At 47.8% G+C, this 21,327-nt stretch overlaps 5 protein-coding genes across 5 annotated transcripts; 2 read left to right on the top strand and 3 right to left on the bottom strand.

Moving 5' to 3' along the window:
- Positions 1 to 1,437: 1,437 nt before the first annotated feature.
- A1O5_02935 (ATPase) lies at positions 1,438 to 6,443 on the top strand (the record flags this gene model as incomplete). Its single annotated transcript, XM_007743548.1, has 12 exons — positions 1,438 to 2,053; positions 2,099 to 2,370; positions 2,421 to 3,238; positions 3,305 to 3,700; positions 3,750 to 4,351; positions 4,403 to 4,536; positions 4,587 to 5,257; positions 5,305 to 5,413; positions 5,465 to 5,503; positions 5,551 to 5,678; positions 5,726 to 5,887; positions 5,933 to 6,443. The coding sequence occupies 12 exons, from the start codon at positions 1,438 to 1,440 to the stop codon at positions 6,441 to 6,443; spliced, it is 4,458 nt and encodes a 1,485-aa protein (XP_007741738.1).
- A 215-nt stretch (positions 6,444 to 6,658) lies between these two features.
- A1O5_02934 (phosphate-repressible phosphate permease) lies at positions 6,659 to 8,732 on the bottom strand (the record flags this gene model as incomplete). Its single annotated transcript, XM_007743547.1, has 6 exons — positions 6,659 to 6,861; positions 6,987 to 7,141; positions 7,196 to 7,279; positions 7,334 to 8,027; positions 8,075 to 8,502; positions 8,557 to 8,732. The coding sequence occupies 6 exons, from the start codon at positions 8,730 to 8,732 to the stop codon at positions 6,659 to 6,661; spliced, it is 1,740 nt and encodes a 579-aa protein (XP_007741737.1).
- Positions 8,733 to 9,550: 818 nt separating this feature from the next.
- On the bottom strand, positions 9,551 to 10,357 carry A1O5_02933 (uncharacterized protein; the record flags this gene model as incomplete). Its single annotated transcript, XM_007743546.1, has 1 exon — positions 9,551 to 10,357. The coding sequence occupies one exon, from the start codon at positions 10,355 to 10,357 to the stop codon at positions 9,551 to 9,553; it is 807 nt and encodes a 268-aa protein (XP_007741736.1).
- A 3,816-nt stretch (positions 10,358 to 14,173) lies between these two features.
- On the top strand, positions 14,174 to 14,991 carry A1O5_02932 (uncharacterized protein; the record flags this gene model as incomplete). Its single annotated transcript, XM_007743545.1, has 2 exons — positions 14,174 to 14,546; positions 14,612 to 14,991. The coding sequence occupies 2 exons, from the start codon at positions 14,174 to 14,176 to the stop codon at positions 14,989 to 14,991; spliced, it is 753 nt and encodes a 250-aa protein (XP_007741735.1).
- Positions 14,992 to 15,533: 542 nt separating this feature from the next.
- A1O5_02931 (uncharacterized protein) lies at positions 15,534 to 16,924 on the bottom strand (the record flags this gene model as incomplete). The annotated part of the gene is made up of 2 exons (XM_007743544.1): positions 15,534 to 16,431; positions 16,476 to 16,924. The coding sequence occupies 2 exons, from the start codon at positions 16,922 to 16,924 to the stop codon at positions 15,534 to 15,536; spliced, it is 1,347 nt and encodes a 448-aa protein (XP_007741734.1).
- Between the last annotated feature and the right edge of the window lie 4,403 nt (positions 16,925 to 21,327).

Below are 21,327 nucleotides of genomic sequence, written 5' to 3'. Positions count from 1 at the left end.
GACGGCGTCAAAAGCTATGGAATTCATAATACTCTGCTCAATCTATAAAAAATGAATGGCACACTGCCAGCACTGTAAACTGTTCCGCACCCCCTCTCTGCCAGCCCATTTAGGTTTGACATGTGACTAAATAACTTTTCCTCTCTGCCACCGCTCCTATCAGCTCAGCACAGCTCATCACAGCACAGCCACCTTACCTTATTAGAATACTATTAAGAATCTATTACTAAGGAGCCTAATCTAGTTAGGTGACATGGCAGCAGCTCTAATATTCTATTAGTTAGTCACACTTTGTAGAGCCTTTCACATGCCCAACGAATATCCCGAGTCGTGCCGCAGTAGCACGCGCCCGGCCACCTCTAAGGCTATATCTAGCACATATACACTACACTAAAGAATACGTGAACTTTCAGATACGAGATTCCGGCCGCTTCATTCCGGGCAGGCGAAACTTAAGTTAACTAGGCCTCAGCTAACCTTATTCGGAGTCTTCGCACTCCCGGCGGTCGATAAATAACCTAAGCTCCGCTATTAGAGAATACATTAATGTCTCAGTCTAATGGTACCTCGACGTTATTACTCCTCACTAGGCGAATACTAATTAATAGCCTTAAATTTTTCTTAATAAAGATAGATTATTTAATAGAAGGAGTTAGAATAGTCTTAAAGAGATCCGATAATTCGGAGATATTAAACTATAGTAGAAGTAAGCGAATACTATATCTCACCTTACTATGGGGTAGATTAGTTATCTTAATTCTAAGTTATCTATACTCAATACCTAGAAAGGAACTCGATCTTAGTACGAAGAATATAGCGCTACTAAAGTAAGTTAATAATGCTAGAATGTCGCGACATTATTGGTAATCCCCCCGGTCTTCCGGTAACGTCGGCATAACTACGCTTACTCTTCTCCCTTCGGCTTAGCTTCCGCTCAGGTTCTAAGATATTAAAACTAATCACCTGTTACCTCGTATCTATTGTGGGCCATAGTCGTTTATAGGTTTAATTGGATTGGCCACACCTACCGAGTATAACTCCGGTGACCACGGGGATATTGCTGCTCATTGCAGGAAGGAATGACCTTTACCGTAGATAAAGTTTCCTAGTGCACGCGAGAACAAATGCTTTCAAAGCACTTTAAGATTCGCCAAGAGCGTGTCCGGAAAGTAATAATCTTCGTATTGTGACAGTATAGGGCTACCCTCATCTTCGCTTTGGTAAAACTCGGCTCGGTTTCATAAATAGCTAACATAACTAAGCACAAAGTTCTGTCCGTTGGAAATCTCCATTTACTTAGAAATTAACTGAGTTTACCCTCTTTATAACGACGGCAGATCTTTAAAGGAAGGCATCCTACAGCTCTTACACGCAAACCTTCCCTAGAGAAATCGAGTAAAAGGTTGAGCTGCTATAAGCCCTAAAGTCACGATCGCTATGGATGCCGAAGCTCGAAATAGCTCTGCAAGAGATAACCAATTCTTCGAAAATGCAATGAGGCAACCCAGGACGGTCCAAGCATCCGAAACAATAAACCAGGAACAGCCTGACGACATCATAGCCCATCAGGGTTTATGCTCCTATTCAGGAGAGAATCTTCCGTTGTCTATCGAGCCGGATATGATATCAAGACTAAGCACACTTAGCCAGGCTGAAATCGATTTCTCGCGTCTCGATGCAACTGATGCTAATTTCGACTTTCATAAGTGGGCCTCAGAGACATTGTCAAAGGCAGATAAGTCGAAGTTCAAGTATCGACGCGCCTCTGTTGCGTTCCTTGATCTCGATGTCTTCGGTTCAACTTCTGTGGGGAGGCCTACTCAAGCCACTGTCGCTTCTGTACTAGGTTTTATCAAAAATCTGCGGCATTATTTCAACATCGGAAGACATTTAGAACGTAAGATTCTGTCTTCTTTCGACGGCCTTATCAAACACGGGGAGATGCTACTGGTCCTTGGACGTCCTGGTAGCGGCTGTTCCACACTACTCAAGACAATTGCTGGAGAAATGGGGGGATTGAAAGTCGGCCCATACTCTTATCTTCGTTATAACGGTATTTTTCAGCCAGACTCTCAAAACTAGGCTAACGTGGTATTAGGCCTTCCTCAAGGAAGGATGGTGAGCCAATTCAAAGGTGAAATGGTGTACAACGCAGAAGTCGACCATCACTTCCCGCACCTTACAGTCAAGCAGACTCTAGAGTTTGCTGCCACGGTTCGTACGCCTTCTAATCGAATCATCGCAGCGTCACGAAAAGAGAATATCAGACGACTCACATCAATCGTGATGGCGATCTGCGGACTGACCCATACGCGCAACACAAAAGTCGGAAATGATTATATAAGGGGCGTTTCTGGCGGAGAGAGAAAAGTGAGCCCTATCTCTCATATATAAATATTGAGGTGCTGATACCCTTAAAGCGCGTCAGTATCGCTGAAACGATGCTAGCATGGTCTCCTATTGGATGTTGGGATAATAGCACTCGTGGTCTTGATTCTGCTACTGCACTCGAATTCGTTCGAACACTAAAAGTTAGTTCCGATCTTCTCGGTACAAGCCATGTGGTAGCTATCTATCAAGCCTCCCAAGCTATATATGATATTTTCGACAAGGTCATAGTCCTATACGAAGGCCGGGAAATCTACTTCGGAAGCACAACGAACGCCAAAGCCTACTTTGAGGAAATGGGCTGGTACTGTCCTCAGCGGCAGACAACCGGCGACTTCCTAACCGCTATCACGAACCATAGAGAGAGGAAGCCGCGTGCCGGGTACGAGCTGAGCGCACCACGAACTGCCCAAGAATTCGAGAACTATTGGCGACAGTCTCCCGAATTTAAGAGGCTTCAGGATGAACTTGATGCTTATCGCCGCGATCCATCGAATCAAGTCTTCGCTGAAGAGCTTCAAGTATCACACAAAGCAGCACAGTCAAAATGGATCCGGGCGCAATCCCCGTATATGGTGAACTTTGCCATGCAAGTTCAGGTCTGTACGAAACGCGCATATCAGAGACTCTGGAACGACAAACCGTCGACCTTGACTGTGGTAATCGGACAAGTTATCATGGCATTGGTTGTTGGATCCGTCTTCTACGGTACACCGAATACGACGGCCAGCTTCTTTGCGAGAGGTTCGACCTTATTTTTTGCCACTTTACTAAGCGCGCTCATCGCAGTAACCGAAATTAACGCCTTGTATCAACAGAGACCTATCGTAGAGAAACATGTCTCCTACGCGTAAGTAAAAGATATGCCGTTGGCATCCGTTCCCTCGCTATGTAAGAGTCGCTGACACAGATCTAGCTTCTGCCGTCCTGCTTCTGAAGCACTTGCGGGTGTAATATGCGATGCGCCGGTTAAGATTGTTATTGCCATTTTATTCAACATCATTCTCTACTTCCTCGCTGGGCTCTCTTCGACAGCTTCGCAATTCTTCATCTTCTTTTTATTCACAACGTTAGTTCGATTTACTATGTCGGCAATGTTTCGAACACTAGCAGCGGCGACGAGAAAAGCCTCCCAGGCGTTAGCTCTAGCGGGGATTTTAGTCCTTATCATAGTCATTTACACAGGCTATACTATCCCGAGGCCGTACATGCGTCCATGGTTCAAATGGCTGACGTGGATCAACCCGTTATCTTATGCCTTCGAAGCTCTGATGGTCAACGAATTTCATGGGAGGGAATTTCCATGCGCAAAGTATGTGAACGTTTGAGTTTTTGGAAGATGTCTGCTGACTCTGCACAAGCTTGGTCCCAGCTTATCCAAATCAGAGTGGCACGACATTCGTGTGCTCCGTGCCGGGCTCCATTGCTGGCCAAGCAACGGTATCTGGCGACGCATACGTCCAAGCAAGTTTTCAGTACAATTATTCGCACCTCTGGCGAAATTTTGGAATTGGAATTTCGTTCTATGTGTTTTTCCTCATCACATATCTCGTTGCAACTGAGCTTAATTCAGCCACTTCGGGCACAGCTGAAGTGCTACATTTCATTAGTGGTAACCGAAAAGCATCAGTCTCAAGCTCACTCGAGCAAGATACTTCCGAAGAACAACCCTCATTAAAGGGCAACTATCAGCAAGGAAACCCAGCCGTACCACAGCAGAGAGATGTTTTTAGTTGGGGCAGTATTTGTTACGATGTCAGCATTAAAGACGAGCCGAGAAGACTCCTAGACAATGTTTGCGGCTGGGTTAAACCAGGTACATTGACCGCACTAATGGGCGTGTCTGGTGCAGGGAAGACGACTCTTCTCGACGTCCTGGCGCAAAGGACGTCTACCGGGATCATTACTGGAGATATGTTGGTGAACGGTGCGCCAATTGATCGAAGCTTTCAGCGCAAGTCTGGTAGGTCGTGCATCCGAACAGCCCTGAAAGTATTAATAACTGAGTCTTTAGGATATGTTCAGCAGCAAGACGTACATCTCGCAACTTCGACTGTTCGAGAAGCACTGCGATTTAGTGCTGCGCTGCGGCAGACTCGATCTGTATCTCTTCACGACAAATACAGTCATGTGGAAGACGTCATTAAAGTTCGTACTACCTATCTTTATATAGTTAGTAAGGGGCTAATAGGAAATAGATGCTTGATATGGAAGAGTTCGCTGATGCAGTTATTGGGGCGCCAGGGGAAGGACTGAATGTCGAACAGAGGAAACTACTAACAATAGGAGTTGAGTTAGCGGCGAAGCCAGCACTTCTGCTCTTCCTAGATGAGCCAACCAGCGGGCTCGACTCGCAAAGTTCTTGGGCTATTGTTTGCTTACTCCGGAAGCTTGCAAATTATGGCCAAGCAATACTCTGCACTATACATCAGCCGAGCTCAATTTTGTTCGAAAAGTTCGACAAACTACTTTTCTTGGCAAAAGGGGGAAAGACAGTTTACTTCGGCGACATCGGACCTAATTCAGAGATACTTCTCAGGTATTTCGAGAGTCGAGGAGCTAGGCCTTGTTTGCAGACGGAGAATCCGGCAGAGTACATTCTTGAAACCGTTTCCGCTGCAAGCGGGAAACCTTATCAGGATTGGCCCGAGCTCTGGAAGTCCAGTCAGGAGTATCGGGCGGTGGTCGAAGAATTGGATCGAATTCACCTAGTCGGCAGTAGTGCTACCGCAGGAAATGAGGAGCAAGACGAATTTGCCATGCCTCTGCTGACGCAGATCAAGCTCACTACTATCCGAGTCTTTCAACAGTATTGGCGGACACCTTCTTATATCTGGGGAAAGACTTCGCTTGGATTGGTGTCTGCTCTGTAAGTTGAATCATTCCTGGACAATTAATAGACTGACGTAAAGACAGCTTCATCGGATTCTCGTTCTTCCAATCTAACTCATCCCTGCAAGGGATGCAGAATACGATATTCAGCGTTTTCATGCTAGCATCGATCCTCAATCCACTGGTCCAGCAGGTGAACTCTACGACTTTGTTGCTTACTTTGGGAGTATTGACGATATTCAAGATTATGCCTCGCTTCGTGATGCAACGATCCCTGTATGAGGTAAAGCGTCATGTGAAAATGATAAAACCTGTGTTTACGAGATACAGGTTCGGGAACGACCTTCCAAGATCTACTCGTGGGTTGCTTTCGTTATGGCCAATATTGCTGTCGAAACAGTATATCAAGTGCTCCTCGGTATCTTAGTGTTTGCTTGTTACTACTATCCAGTCTTCGGGTAAGATATCGAACATATCAACAGTTGTTGCTACTGATATCTTGCAGTGTACAGTCATCCCAGCGTCAGGGTCTAATGCTCCTCTACTGCGTTGAGACCTTTGTCTTTGCTAGTACCTTCGCGCATATGATAATCGCGGCCCTCCCAGATACTCAAACTGCTGCTGCCCTAGCAACACTGTTGTTCTCTATGACAATGATCTTCAATGGGTAAGCAATCTCCCAAAACACAAAGGCCATCCCTCACTCTTCAAGTGTTTTCCAGCCACCACAAGCATTGCCAGGGTTCTGGATCTTCATGTATCGTGTCAGCCCTTTGACATACATCATCGGCGGATTTGCGGCTACCGGACTGCACGGCAAGCACGTCCAATGCTCATCGGCCGAAATGAACGTCTTCAATCCTCCTAGTGGTCAAACCTGTGGTCAGTACCTCAAGGTATATATGGCGACTGCCTCCGGTGAAGTGTACAATCCATCCGCCACAGTCGACTGTCAATACTGCCCGTTGACGACCTCAGATCAGTTTCTTGCTCTCTCATCAATCTCGTGGGGCACGAGGTGGCGCAATTTTGGAATCATCTGGGCCTACGTCTGCTTCAACGTCATTCTGACAATGGCATTCTACTATGCCTTCCGGGTTAAGAAGTGGGATTTTACACATCGTAAGAAGCGTTGGTCTCGTCTAGGTACATGGGCGACGATAGCTGGGAGAATTACCAAAACGTTGGTGTTGGGTGCAGTCGGTCGAATTATCTATTGGTAGGTGATTTATGGTGCAGATTTAATGGAGAAAGGATCGCGAGCAAAAGTCTGAGTCGATGGCTGCTCTCAGTCCCGAATAATTGCTATGTTGCGTTGATTCCTACCAATCTTTGTGCTTGTGCGAGTTGGCATAGTCGCAAATGGCTTGGATATCAATTCACGGAAAGTCGACCTTGCATTATTTGGTAGGGAATTTAAACTGCTGTGACAAATCAACTACAGCGACAGGCCCCATCTAGGAGCATTGATAATAATTCCCGCAATGCAACCACTGATTATGCCAGTGACAGGGAGAGTAATGATCCATCCGAAGTAGATCCAGGCAACCATACGCCAGTTAATGGTCCTCCATGTTCCGCTGCACAGACCAACGCCAACAGTGGCTCCAGAGATGCATTGTGTGGTGGATATTGGGAGCTCTGTCGTGATTTGTCAGTGCATGTACTTTGAGCCCTTATTCTATAGACGAAGTGACTCGAGAAGAGATCCCGAATCTAGGAAGAAATAGACGGAGCGGAGTATTTTAGCAGAGGTAAAGACTTACTCAACTTCGTAGCCATAATGACAGTGATGGCAGAGCCCAATTCCATCGAGAAACCTCGGGATGGCGAGTGAAGAGTAATACGGTTTCCAAGATTGCGCATGATGTTGTAGCCGTACGTCCAGAGACCAATGACAATGGCAGCGCCACCGAAAGCCCTGGCCTGAATTAGTCTTCTGGGTGAGAATTGACCCTGCTTGCAAAAAACTTACAGAATCCAATAGGGTACGGGGCTCTTAGACTTAAGCTGAGCAGTAGACCAGATGTAGTATATGGATGCGTACGGGCCAATGGCGCTGGATTCAGGTCAGTCAGCGGTTAAGAGAGCCCAAACACCAGTTGCGACATACTTGGAAACATCATTTGCACCATGAGTGAACGATGCTGTAGCCGCAGTCATCACTTGCAGGAACGAGTACAAGTACTCGGCCTTGTTGTCGTAGTGGGTAGCACGGGCGTGCATCAAATCAAGATCCCCAGACAAGATGTTACGCTTGCTCTGAAGGGCAACCACGTCCTTCTCAATACCTCGGAAGAAGTAACGCTTAAAGTGCCAGAAGAGAACCCTGGGGTGGGTATTCTTTCCTTCCGGTCGAGGTCCAACAATTTTGATATGTTGTGTCTCCGATGAAGACTGAGGTGTTATATCGCGCGAGCTTGAACCTTTTTCGCCGGAAGTAGTAATTCCATTTCCTTTGTCGAGCTCGCCGTTGTGTTCTGGATCTTCAGATTTGTCTTGGAGGCTACCGTCAGCCCGATGCGCTTCGAGTTCTTCCATAGTCTTATGACCCTCGTAATAGTCTCTCACAGCAGAATAGCCCTCAGGTGCAGGCGGCGGCTCGGCTCGCCACAGCAGAAGCGGGCCCTCAATGATGTGGTAATATTTGAGTTCCCAGTCGTTCTTCCAGAGTTTCCGATACAGCCACGGGAGGAAGAAGGTGGCCATGATCGCGGCAACCGCCGCCCCGACGCCGATGATGATGCCAACAGTTTCGGAGTCACTGATGGATATTCTGGAAGATCCTCCTTTCCAGACAATAAGCACTTCTATTGTCAGTCTCATCAATTTTACTCAGCTTCAGAACACTTACTGGTGAGAAGGGCTGAGGTGATACCAAAATAGATTGGGATACTGGCCAAGGCTCTCATAAGTGGATTTCGGCCTTGCATGACCCCAAACTTAGTGATAAGGAAGATAATAGATCCAAAGCTTCCTGCGATGAGAGGAGCTAAAACCCAGGCAAGAAAGACTTGGACCACACCCGAGTTGACGTCCCCTCCCCACCATATGACACCGTCGGCGCCAACTAATGCAATTCCCATGCCGATCACGCCTCCCATGATGGAATGCGTTGTGGATACTGGCATACCGAGCTTGGTCGCAACAGTGAGGTAGGTCGACGACGCCACGACAGCACAAGCCATGCCCAACATTAACAGAGCTGGGTTCTCCTCGAAGCGGTCCACATCAATAATCTTGGTTCGAATCGTGTCAGCGACACGAGCACCCACTCCCATACTGCGAAATATGAGCATCAACGCCTTCCACACCTTGAACTAGCTCTATGCATACCTGCCAGCAAATTCCATGACCGAGGCAATCATCATCGCTTGTAGATGGGTCAAGGATCGGGACGAAACTGACGTCGCAAAGGAGTTGGCGACATCGTTTGCGCCGATATTCCATGCGTCAAGGAATGCAAAGATGGTTCCAATAGCAAAAATGTAGTCAAATTGATGGAGAGCCATCGCGGTAGCACTGGTATCTCAGATGATATCGTGAAAATTTCAGGTCTGAAGATATAATCTGAGACAACTCAGGAGCGAGGGGCAGGCCTGGCTTTTAAATTTGTTCGACGTCCGCTGCCTTCAACTTTCTTTTGCTCCTGAGATATCAGCGTAGCATCGGCCGGCGGAGTACTAGAGTAGCCTGGAATATAAGGCCCTTTGATGCCATGGCGAGATGGGTACGAACCCCCTCCTTCTGCACAAGAAGCAGCGTGTGCTATCCAGTCTGCCAATCGCAACCAGGCCAGACCTGAGAAGATGCCAAAGTGTGATCAATCACACCACCATATATCTTGGCTGGCCCGCCTACGGCCATAATATATCGCTTGAATGGGCTCGATGCTACGGAACGCGCCTCGAGCGCAGCGTGAATTGATATTGCCAAGCCTTCCGCCCTTTAGTGGGATCCTTGGCATATTTGGCATCGACGTTCAACACCAATTAATCTTTCAGATCTGAGCATGTGTTCTTGGAAAGGACCCCTCTATCCGGACACGATTATAAACGACTGGTGTATGCCACCCCAAACCTATAATATTGGCAGTCGGCCTTGCGCGACGCGCACTTTGACACATTTGGAGCATTTGCCAATCCAGATAGTTATTTCTGGTCGCATTAAGATACATTGCAAATGTAAATCACCCTTCCGGCTCCAGCCACGGCCCAGTGATATTATGGGTACTCGAGCCAATAGAGCTCGATCCTTGGCCCTTACCCGCCCTCGTAAACCATGATAGAAGTCGAGCGAAGTACCGCCGCAAGCCAAATAATATTGATCTTTACTCGTTCGACGTTCCGTACCGTTCCATGATAAGCTTTGTCTTCAGAGAATCCTTCTCTAGGAGCCACGCTCTTTTTTGTAAAGATTTGATGAGTCGAGCGCGTCCCTCCAGCGCCTTCTTCAAGTCAGATGTCTTAAATGACGCCTCGACGATGGGCTCAAGGCTCGCATCCGTCCTGCGCTTTCGAACTGGCCACACTTCAATGAAGAGCTTGAACCCGTCCCAAGTACCTTCGAACCGCTTGGCATGCACTGGCCCGTAAATTATGGAGTTAGCGAGATGCTGCGTACCCCAGTTGTCGGAGGACCAATTCTTAAATTCTTTAGGTGCATTCTCGGTGAAAAACTTGCGCGAGTCTTCCGGACCGGGCAGGTCCATTCCTTCGAATCCCTCGTCAGGAAGTTTCGCATCGTAGCTGATGGAGAGAGTTTGCTCCTGGTACCCGACCTCAACCTGCGCTTTATAGGTAGTTGCCGAGTTGAAACCTTCTTGCAGTACCGTCTCGAGTGCTGTATTAATGTTGCCTTCAGCGGTACTAGAGTCTCCCTCCTGAACTGGATAACGCTTCTTGTACGTCAACTCGAAGTTGTTTTTACCTTCTGTCTTCCGGATACGCAGGTTCCAGCCGCTGCTATATATGGCTTTTTTCTCAGTGTCCACGAATTGAATATTCATTTTTTTTGTGCCCGGCACGATGTCAAACTCTGACTGGACTGCGTCGTTGAGCTTGTTGCTCGATCCAAGTACTTCTTCGCACTTCAGAAGGACCTTGACCTCGTAGTCGGGGACTAAACGCGATGTCATGATGTTCAAATTATCGAGAATGCTTCCGGGGCGGTGAGACAACGCCTTGAAAAAAATGGCAAAAGGAAGTAAAGGAAGTAATGGGAGGAGATAGATCGAGATATATTACAATAATCCGTCTCTCGCAACGGAGAACCGGCGTGCTGGTCATTCTTAGACTTTGCTGGTTTGCGTGCTCCGTACTAGCTATTCAGCTGTCGTCAAAATTGTTCAGCCGGGTCTAGACTCGCGATCACAAGTCGAGATTGCCGTAGCCATCTTACAGACTGATAGATGCAATGACTGGCAAGTTGCTAGCTTACCACTTGTGAGCCAACGTCTGACCGTAGGTTTTATTCAAACCAGCTTTCACACTCCTAATTATAGCATTCGAATTTTGGTTGGCAAGAACTGATTATAGAAACACAGGAGATCACAAAAATGAGTGAGACAGCTCATTTGTTGAACCACGATCGCCGATATTCGTGTCTCGACTTGGCCATCCTGTCCATTGGTGGGAAAGACTCAGCTGGACGGCTGCCAAGTATACTGGGTCTTTCAGCAAGCCGTACTATCCAGCCCAGCTGAGGGTCTTTTATTTTTCTGAGAACAAATCGAGAAACTGGGAACAGAATTGCTTGCTATAGGAGTGAGTTTGGCTGAGACGACGGTTTGCATATTTATACTTGTTAGGTCAGCAATTAATATGGACATCTAAAAAGCATTGCAGCCTAGTTGCGGACTTACTCTCATTACCTCAGCCTTATTGTTGACAGCAGAGCGCCACTGTGGCAAACCAATCGATCCACCAATGCTTCAACCGAGGCCTCTCTATAATAGACTCGGTGCCACCGTTGATCGACAATGAGGTCTGGAAAGATCTGGCCAGGTCCAGATCTATTCAGAGGATCGCTTCTTACCACAGTGCAAATAGTATATAGACAGGCAGAGCCTCCCTGAAAAGCCAGAGGAGACAACACAATCAAGCAGATGAATCCACTCTCATTCTGTATTCAACACTTATCCTCTCAACTCCCATACGGTTAACCATGAGCCCTACAAAACGCAGTTTCTCGTAGAGTAAATCCGACATCCACTGCTAAAATCCCTGGCAATTTTCTACGTTCCATTATTATGACCGACGTCCCTTTTCGATAATATGGATTTGAGATTTGCACATCCTTTGGCTTCTCCCCGTGTGACCTGGAATGTCATGAGAGGATGATATGTTTTGAAATTCCGGATCATGCGATCCGATTCCACATTCGGTTGCGCTAAAGCCCCAGAGTCACCCAAAAGTGGCTAGTAAATGCAATGCCCGACTATTGCGTGACAAATTCGAAGAATTTTGGTTTTTCGTTTCTCCTCACCATTGCAAGGCAACTGTATTCTCGAGAAGACTACAAGCTGAGGCTGTCTCCTGATGGGTCGGGCCGCTGACTGCCAGAACTTTCTCCGATGGATTAATTAACGTGCGTCTCGCCTGACCTTGATGAGTACAGAACAATGATCGGCTGATGAGCTTCTTGGCCAAGCTAAAACGGATGATCGCTCCATATCAGGATTCAAGATGCAATGATATATTGACAGTGGAGATGCACTGTTAAGGTTCGAAGGCGGAACACCTTCACAAAGCTCAACCCAGTAATGACCACCATTATTGAACTACCACCAGCAGATAGCGAAGGTGAGGAAGCGTGGCCCCATGTCCATAATCTATTTGGACTTGAAGCTGAAGTAGGTTGAGAAGAGCCTGCCAAAGTCTTTGTTGACCGCCACCGTTATTACACCTATACCGCGGGAGAAGACGAAGTCACCGTAAGCACATCAGGCTTTTCATCCTATTCGAAACATTCGCTCAAAGCGACCAGGAAAGAATGCCACCAGATAAGTTCCCGTGGCCGGAGACCGCGTTTCTGTCCATCCACCCTCTTGAGCCAGTCTTGCAGTTTAATAGCGGAGGAGCCGCTAGAGAGTTTAGGAAGGAGTGTCCATACGCAAGAATACTTTATCCTGTTGTGAGTTCCTGTCACTCCCTGTTGTCAAATCCCACACAACGGCACTTTTCCGAAAAGCGCGCTACACGCTTTCCTCCTCCTTCTGCTGCCAAGATCACCTCCGAAATCTAACGGATATCCCATTCAGACACATCCTAACTGGGTATTCATACCGATGCCCAAAGGTCTACTCGGCGCATTCACAAAGCATGGGAGAATGGGCTTTGCATTCGAACACTATGTCGACGCGAAGGTCTTCGAGACCTCAATTAACGGTGTAGGTGACGTTCGTGAGGGATTCGATCACAAACATTGGAAGGTCTATGTGGGGAAAGAGAAATGGTGATGCCGCTTAGGTGCTTGCAGTTAATGCCGCTTTTGCGGTGATGGCGCACGTGTCAAACTAAGAACGGACCGCATGCTATAGCATCTTCGTCTGTCAGGATTTCGCCTACCACGTCATGTCCGTTGTCCGGAGATCATGACAGCAGTTTCCTGTGTTATGATCTAAACATTTGGACTTGAAGACCTTCCCTGGCTGTGGGCTTCTAAGACATGCTTTCCTAATCTCGATACTATTGCCCCTGTCAATAGAAACGTTCTCCTCGATATTCACACAGAGTCTAGTTTCTCACAAAGGTATTCTTGTTTTGAAAACCACGGGACTGTTTGAGGTTATGGGTGTGTCATCACTCCTCCATCGACATCTCCATCTGCCACCAGGACTTCCCTTTCCCGAAACGCCCTCATCATCTTTCAGCGAGGTCGGTGTTTTGTAGATGCTGCTGCTGCGGCTTGATTCTTCCTGCTGATGTGACTTCTGTGGCATCTCCGTTCCGGGAAAAGAAGGCTTCAGGGACTCCCACGGAGCTCATCGGACCGTGTAAGCCCGTCTTCAGACGTAGGGAAGCTTCACCTTCTAGGCAACATGAACCCCGGCCGCTTGACTTTAGGGTTTGGAAGTTCGAGGCGAGAGTTTTCGGCATGAAAATCGATTCACACACTTAACAGCAGGCTATATCGTCAATATCCATACCATTCCTTATTTCCTGACCATCTTCGGCATCATGAACACTTCGGGAAGTCTCCATCTCAGGGTCCATATGCTCGGTTTTGCCCGTCGGCTGCACCACGCCTTCCGGGAAAGGGATGGCGGATGCAAGGAGATTTTGCAGAGTTCAGATTAAGCACCGCTTCATTGAGACCTCTATTTATATCCTATATCTTCTATTTTGTCAAAGATAACACATTTCTCTCAAGAACAGATCATGAGCACGCGAAAGCCTGACCATTGTCAGCTTCACATTAATGCCGCTCAATTAATGATTGCCCCACGGTCGGTAATAAAGATATCATCCGGATGGAATTTTTCCAATTAACAATAGAAAGATTCCTGGATTAAATATGGATCATGAAACTTAAGTTCCTGCCATCGGGCGCAACATCTTTCGTGCGTGCTGAGTGATCTAGCAAATTGTCAGGATTCCATGACGATATCGTCCATCGGGTAGTCAAACCGCACGGACAGGCTTTGAGACAGCGGTTGGGGCATGGCTCAGCATGCTCTATGTATCCTTGTTTAAATTGGTGCAGAATCCTTTCCTGATAGTAACTCCGCCCGAGTTCATTCTGGCACAAGGGATCTCTGTAAGCGTAAGTTCTCACATGTTCGAAAGACCAAAGTTAAAATGTTCTAGATCATGGACCTTGGAGTATTACGATACATAAACGGCTTCTCCGTAGCCGAGGGGCCCCAACCGACAGGACAATATCCTACGGAGCGTTGGCCGACAAATTCGGAGTTGACGAATCTCAACTGAAACGTGTCCTGCGATATGCCATGACGAAGGGCATTTTTGTCGAAATCGATGGCGATGTGGCTCACACGCAGACATCAATGCTTCTGCTCGGGAACGGAATTGCGATACTGAGCAAGCATTCCAGCGATCGCGGATGGCCGTTTGCAAGCCGTTTCAATGATGCCATTGAGAAATGGGGCCATGACTCACCGGAACCCAACGAGACGGCATTCAATATTTTCAAAAATACCGATCTATCCATGTTTGAGTACCACGAACAGCACCCGGAGTCTAGCGCAGACTCCCACGCCGTCAAGAATCAGTTCACAAAATCGCCACCACTGTCGCACGAACACGTCAAGTCAGCGTTTGAATGGAGTGGCCTGTCTCATGCAAGAGTCTTCGATGTCGGCGGTAGCCTTGGCCATGGCAGCATTGCCATTCTTGAGCCAAATCTAACGCTCACATGTATCGTCCAGGATCTCCAAAGAACGATCGCCCAGCGGCAGCTCCTTCGACATCGATCGTTCCTGCCCATATGAAGAGTCGAATCAACTTCCATGAAGACAGATTCTGGGACCCCCAGCGTGTAGCCGCCGACAGTTATTTCCTCCGAACGATCTTTCACGACTGGGCGGATAAATACACGAAGAAGATTCTGCAGGCTCTTCTCGTGGCCATGAAACCTGGTTCGAGGATCCTGATTATGGACTATGTCACACTCCCATACGGCACGCTCAAGATCGGTAATGAGCGACGAATGCGGATTCGGGACATGCAAATGATGGTTATGCATAATGCGCTGGAAAGGGATGAGGGTGAATGGAGGCGGTTATTTGCCGAGACGGATTCGAACTGAGACTGAGACAAATACGTAAGCTAGCCGGAAGCGCTCTGTCATTGCTTGAAGTGGTTTTGGATAACCGAAGAGATTCTGTGCTTGAGCCTTGAGTTTATCATGATAGCAGGATGAAAGTTTACAGTAAGCCGCAAATATTTGTGGGGTGAATTTAAATCGATTCCTTGTTCGAACCGCGAGGGCGGCTCTGCTTCGAGGTGCTCGGGCGCTTAAGATGATGCCGGGTGGATCCTTTTAAAAGACATACTGTTGTACACAGAATGAGAGTGGATCTATCTGCTTGATTGTGTTCTCGGCCCCCTGGCTATTCAGAGAGACTCTGTCTGTTTATATACACTTTGGCCTGTGATCTGAAGGCCATTCCTGAAACCTCCTATTCTGTCGCTATCCTATCACATGTCGGCGAGAACAACGGTGTTGAGGTAGGCGGCGCAGTTGGTGAAACGCCTAGCGTCTCAGGTGGTTTGCCAGAGTGGCGATCTCGCGAGCCTGTCAACACATGCCTTCGTCTAGGGCTACCAGTGTTCTCCTTTGCTCTCTATTTAACTTTGGTGCAGCAAACTGAATAAACGAGCAAAATCCGCAATGTCCCCGACGTTTTCAAGATTCCAGGATGCTTCCATCGCCATTTGAGCTCTTTGCTTTCCGATAATTGGTACTGCTTGATCTAGGAACTTCTCCTCGAGACTCAGCTTTGTCATAGGTCTTGTCAAACAGCCGGTGGCGTGCTGAACATGGATCTTCTTCTCCTGAGGCGCGCCGCAACGATATCGGAAAGTCAAATATGCTTCATCATCATGAATTGCTTCATTCGTTGCAACCTTGACCTTGTCTCTGACAGATGTAATCGCGGCATCGTTGCAAGCCTGATCTGTGAATTGCGATGGTCCAGCATGGCCTCGAACTAGTGCAACTGCGCATCCGTGATATAATGAGAAAATGGCTTCCAAACCGGATTTGGGATGCTTGATTGAGCACAACCGAATGCATTGGGGATTCACGAGGACGTCAACAGTATCCAGCTTCTCAGCGATAGCTTTGTCGTCTGCAAAGGCTTCCAAACAGCCATCAATAAGTGGATGTATGACAATTCCGCAGGGATACGGCTTGAAAGTGTTCTGCAGGATCTGCCATTTCCCATCTTGTGCAAGTATCGATATCAGCTGTTCATTAACCGTTGGCGATACCAACTTTGCCCATGATTCAATGGACCTTGTGCAGCTTTCAAATCCATGCAATGCTAGGTTTGCTGCAAGAATGCCGTTTTGCGCAGCTCTCCCCATGTGCAATGTCTTCGTATCCGTCCCAAACATTGCCCGGATTCCCCCTGCCATGCTGCATGCATGTCCGAGTGCCGCTGCGAATCGATGTGAATCAAGATCTAGTGTCTTTGCAACCGCAGCAGCTGCGCCAAACGATCCAGTCGTCCCAGTGATATGCCTACGAAAATTAGCTTTGGCCGCTCAAGGCCGGAGTTAGCTTACCATCCATCCCGATAATGCCCCGGCGATATCGCATTTCCCACCGCGCATTGCGCTTCAACTCCGCAGACAAAAGCAAGCAAGAACTCTTTGCCAGACAGATGACGGTTCTCTGCCCATGAGAAAAGAGCCGCAAGGGGCGTTCCGGAAGGGTGAATCACAGTTCGAAGGTGCGTATCGTCATAATCGGCTGCTGTCAGGGCAACGCCGTTGAGCAATGTAGCATCTTCCACACTTGCCCGGTCGACTCTGCCAAGGAGAGTTGCTTGATCAGCCTGGTTGATCAAGGAAAAGACTTTCTGCGCTGACGAGGTTTCTGAGGAGCCCAATGCGCAACCCAGGCTGTTGAGAATCCCCCGTTTCGCCTGCTCAACAACCTGCTCAGGGAGGTCGTCATACCTCAACTGGGAAAAGAAGTGGGCGAGCTGGGCAGTGTGGTCGATAACAGCCATTTTCGGTAGAGATTGTGGCAGGATTTGACTCGACAGATGGGCGGTTATCCTCCGTGGGGTTTAGTTTTGAATCATCCTTGACCATCTCCAAAAGATCAGTGGATTTGGAGAATGTCAGAGACAGGGTCATGCTTCCCCAAACCGTTGAGAGGGACATCTCCTAGTTAACACTTCCACAGGATGCATAGAGACAAGATTCCAATCTCCCCTCCCCTCCCCAAGAGGAGTCAACGGGAGAGTTATTGTGAAAATGGGAAGCGTAGAGTGGCTTTTTGTTGAGGCTTAGCCTGCCGATCTCGACCTTCTAGAACTCTGATCATCGTGAAATCGGTCTACCACTAGATGGGTGACAAGGTACCGACATTACGGCGAATGCACATTGCAATAACGCGGGCAGCCTTCGAGGGTGAATTGAGCTTACTGTGCGGTATCATGATTTAAAGATTGGCATCAGCTCAGGTATCTTCAGGATACCGTGACCAGGGCTAGCCAGGGTACGTTGTGCAAGAGACATCCCTGCCTAGCGCATTTTGCCGTGGCTTTTTCTGGGCATTGGGATTATTCAACAGCAAATGAAAGGATAGAATCCTGACTTTGTCGAAATACTAAATTCTTTTTTCCTCCACGGATCTGAATATCAAGCAGCGTTGCCGGCGATTCGGATTCAGCAGCCCACGACATGCTCTCTTTACACCAATTTCTCCTGATCCTCGGAATGGAGTGGAGTGTTATTTGCCTCTCAAACGAAAGTGATATCAGTTGTATTGGGGATCACGGAAGGATGAGTCTACCTCAAAAGTATCATTCCTGCTCTTCTCAAGGATGAAGAATCAGTATTGGAAAGTATTCGCTACATTTGCGCCTCCGCCTTCACTCAATCGTCGGAAACGTCTCCAGGGATCTGCTAATTTGATGCTTCGCTTCACTGGAGAGTTGGTCTCCATTCTCGCGCGATTCTGGTCCATCTATCAATTGCACCAGTAAGATCCGACAGCACAAAGTTATCGTGTCCTATGCCGAAGACACAGTCTAGGCGTGGCACAGCGACCATGACCTTGGTCAGAGCGGAAAATGCGTCCAGGATATGCTTTCCTTTGCGTGCATCTCTACGGAAAGTCAATTTATTACCAAAAAAAAAACCTGATCGCAACCTCTCTCGCGTGCAGGTACCGTCGGATGTAATCTTTCATCTATTCGGTGGCCTCGTGGTATTCTTCTACCGTGATTTAGATCTTCTTCACATCATCTTTAATGGCGAGCAAGCTGTTCTCATAAAATACAGTCTGGAGAAAGCCTCCCTTCTTCGATCTCTTTCTTGGAACCTCCTGAAGCTCATTCATAGTCGGGTACAACTGGTGAAACATATCGCCACTGAACTTTTGGGGTTCCTTTCACGAGATCATGAACTATTACGGCACATTAGAACATATAACGAAGCTAGAAGGCGAATATTTCTGGAGAAAGCTGCTTTTCAAGATAGGAAGCAATGAGAGAGAGCAGACTATCTTGATGTTTTGCAAAGGTGTCCATGTCAATGCTCAGGAACTGCATGATGAGATAGACAATCTTCTGGACCTCAATCAGAGTTTTGGGCGGGCCGGGTGGATAGTTCTCTCCACTTACATGATTGCTCCAAGTTGTTCTATATATTGGGAATACCCCACCATCTGGATTGGCGCGACAAGTACCATTCTCAAAGTGACCGAAAGTGTAGCAGCACAGGCACTAATTTTGGCGTTTATTTCCGTCTTTTTGTTTCTTTGATGTTGTGTTTTCATCTTGCCGTAAATCACCATCGCTGCTTTTCATCTCATCTCTAGTGCGTGGATGGGCGTGTTGCGACGGACCCGGCGCCTTGTTATTCGCCCAGTTGTTTGTATGGTTGTTTCAAATGTCTCGTTTTGATAGAGGCCATGGTGTCGATATCTGTACCCCTAGGTATTCCCGTACTGGTGTTGATAACCCTGTACCAGCTATTGCAGGGAATAGCGCCTCTAGTGCCGCTGGTAGCTACGGTCTGACATCCCCACAGGAGGGTGGCGGATACAGGTGTGGTGGAAATTGTCGTGGTTGGGAAATTTGCGGTTGGCAGTCGTAGAATGATTGCTGTGGGTACTGGCCGTACTAGTCGTACTGGCCCTGGGCAATCATCCACCTCGTCAGTGGGATGCAGAATGAGCATACAGTGCTGCCTGGAGGGACATCTCTACGGCACGTTGTCACGATCGAATGCCATATTTAGGCGTAAGATTGCAATTATTAATTTAGCAATTAAGCTGGAGAAGGGAAGGAAAGGAAAGGAGAAAGTGATGTCAGTAACATGAATTTGAGACCTTTGTGCGCGACAGACCTTGGCGCCAAAAAAAAATTCCATTAAGATGAGTATTAACACTTAACACCTAGCGTCTTATTCGGTTGCAAAGCGCAACGGGATCATGGCAAGGCCTATGAGGTATATTTCGATTCTTGCAAAGACGCCACCTGCTTCCATATATATCTCCCTTTTCTCGATTGAGATGTTTTCCTACCTTTTCCGTTGCGCGAGAAGAATGTATTCTTAGTCCAATCCCATCTTCCGCATAACCCAAGCAATAGTATGATTCGAATTCAGACGACAAATGGAGCCTCGCTACAATCACTGTGGATGCGCTGAACCGAAAAGTTCAAACAAGTGTTGTGGATAGAATGGGAGTGGATCTAGCTTGTTGATTGGGTTCTGTGTCCCTGGCTTTTCAGAGAGACTCTGCCTATCTATATAATATTTGTACTGTGGCAACAAGCGATCCTCTGAATAGATCTGGACCTGGCCAGATCTGTCCAGACCTCGTTGTCGATCAACGGTGGCACCGAGTCTATTATAGAGAGGCCTCGGTTGAAGCATTGGTGGATTGGTTGGTTTGCTACAGTGGCGTTCTGCTGTCAACAACAAGCTTTCCGCGCTCCTGCCAAGGAGCGTCTTTTACGCCATGGCTGCGCTAGCCGGTCGCCCGTGATCCTTTTCATATCCTGCTTGCGCCACCTTCGTCGGTTCCGCAACCAATTCTTCATCTCCCAAATCTCCCCAAATGCGCCCACGACTTTGTGATTTTATTGAAGTAAGGAACAGGTCGACAGCCTCCTCTCGCTTGGTCTTTGCACTCGTTCTCAGCAACACTAGAATCGCAGTTCAACAGCCTCTGCTTCTTACATTTAGGGGAAGCTGGATCTCGCGCTGACAGGTGGTGAGAGGCTTGATTTATCTCGTGGTTGATCAGAGCTCTACCTGCTGTCTGACGTTGCCGCAGTCCTGGTCTTCGGATCTATAGCTTTTCAGGCTGGGGCATTTCCGGCTGGGAAGCAGGCAGTTTCTTTCGCCTTCAAGTTCTCGTCAACCACGTATCGAAAGGCCACAGAAGTCCAGTGACCGAGTCGAATCTCGAATATTACAACATTCTCAAATTGGTTTGAACTTGCCGCTGACCCAATGGCACCCTACGATAGCATAAATTTACCCGGCTGCCAGCACTACAGTGCTTGATCCACCTAGGCCGCTAGTCGTAGGTGAATTCACAAAGACATCAACGGAACGATTGCAATAGCGCGGCACGTATCAGCTCACGATAAAAGATCCTGCATCTTTCATTCCTAAGAGAGTCACGCCATTCTCGGCTTTCCAGCCCTGCGAGTTGCATCGCCAGTTCACCGGAGAGATCGGCCTTTCTGGTGAAAAGCCTTCACTACTTGGCGTGATCACCAGGAATTTTTCGACGCGGCAAACCAATCTCGAATGCATGAGCTTACATGGAATACTCAATCAGCCCGTGAAACTCTACAGCCAGCTTTGTGGCTACAGAGCGCAGACTTCATCTATCCGCGCCCGTTTCCACAACTTCACGACCAAGGGAAGCTCAGCCATATCACCCCAAATTCTCAGCCGGAGCGACTCGATGCCATCATACTTCTAGTCAGCGAAAACCTTATGGTCCCGCAAGAACTCTCTGATGGTGGCAAGTTTTGAAGGTGTGGTCTTCAATGCTCGTCTTTGGGTCACTCCTGGGGTTCCGTCTTCGGTTGTGAAGAATTCGCGCAAGTCCACAACCATGTTGGATTGTAGTAAGCGGGATTTCGGCTGACTGTTCTCTGGCCAATATACCTTATGGAAAGCGCATTGCCTGCTGTCCCTCACCGATAACGGATAACAGTTCTTGAGATTCTTCAGGTCTGTCAAAATCTGGTTGGTGATACAGCAGTGACAAGCTCAGATGCAAATTCTACGGATGTAGCATTGTCGAAGCTGACCTATTCTTGTCTCCTGTTGAAGCAGAGCTCTCTCCGTTGAGTGTGCTCGTTTAGTCGTATACTTGAGAGTGGGCAAGTAGCGGTCGATATCCCAAGCCATCCCGCGCAAAATTCTCTGAGCGCGA

The sequence above is a fragment of the Cladophialophora psammophila genome (genome assembly GCF_000585535.1).
Source record: "Cladophialophora psammophila CBS 110553 chromosome Unknown aczJe-supercont1.3, whole genome shotgun sequence".
Taxonomy (NCBI): Eukaryota; Fungi; Ascomycota; class Eurotiomycetes; order Chaetothyriales; family Herpotrichiellaceae; genus Cladophialophora; species Cladophialophora psammophila.
The sequence above is the reverse complement of the archived record's forward strand: the minus strand, read 5'-3'. Positions and strand labels throughout refer to the sequence as shown.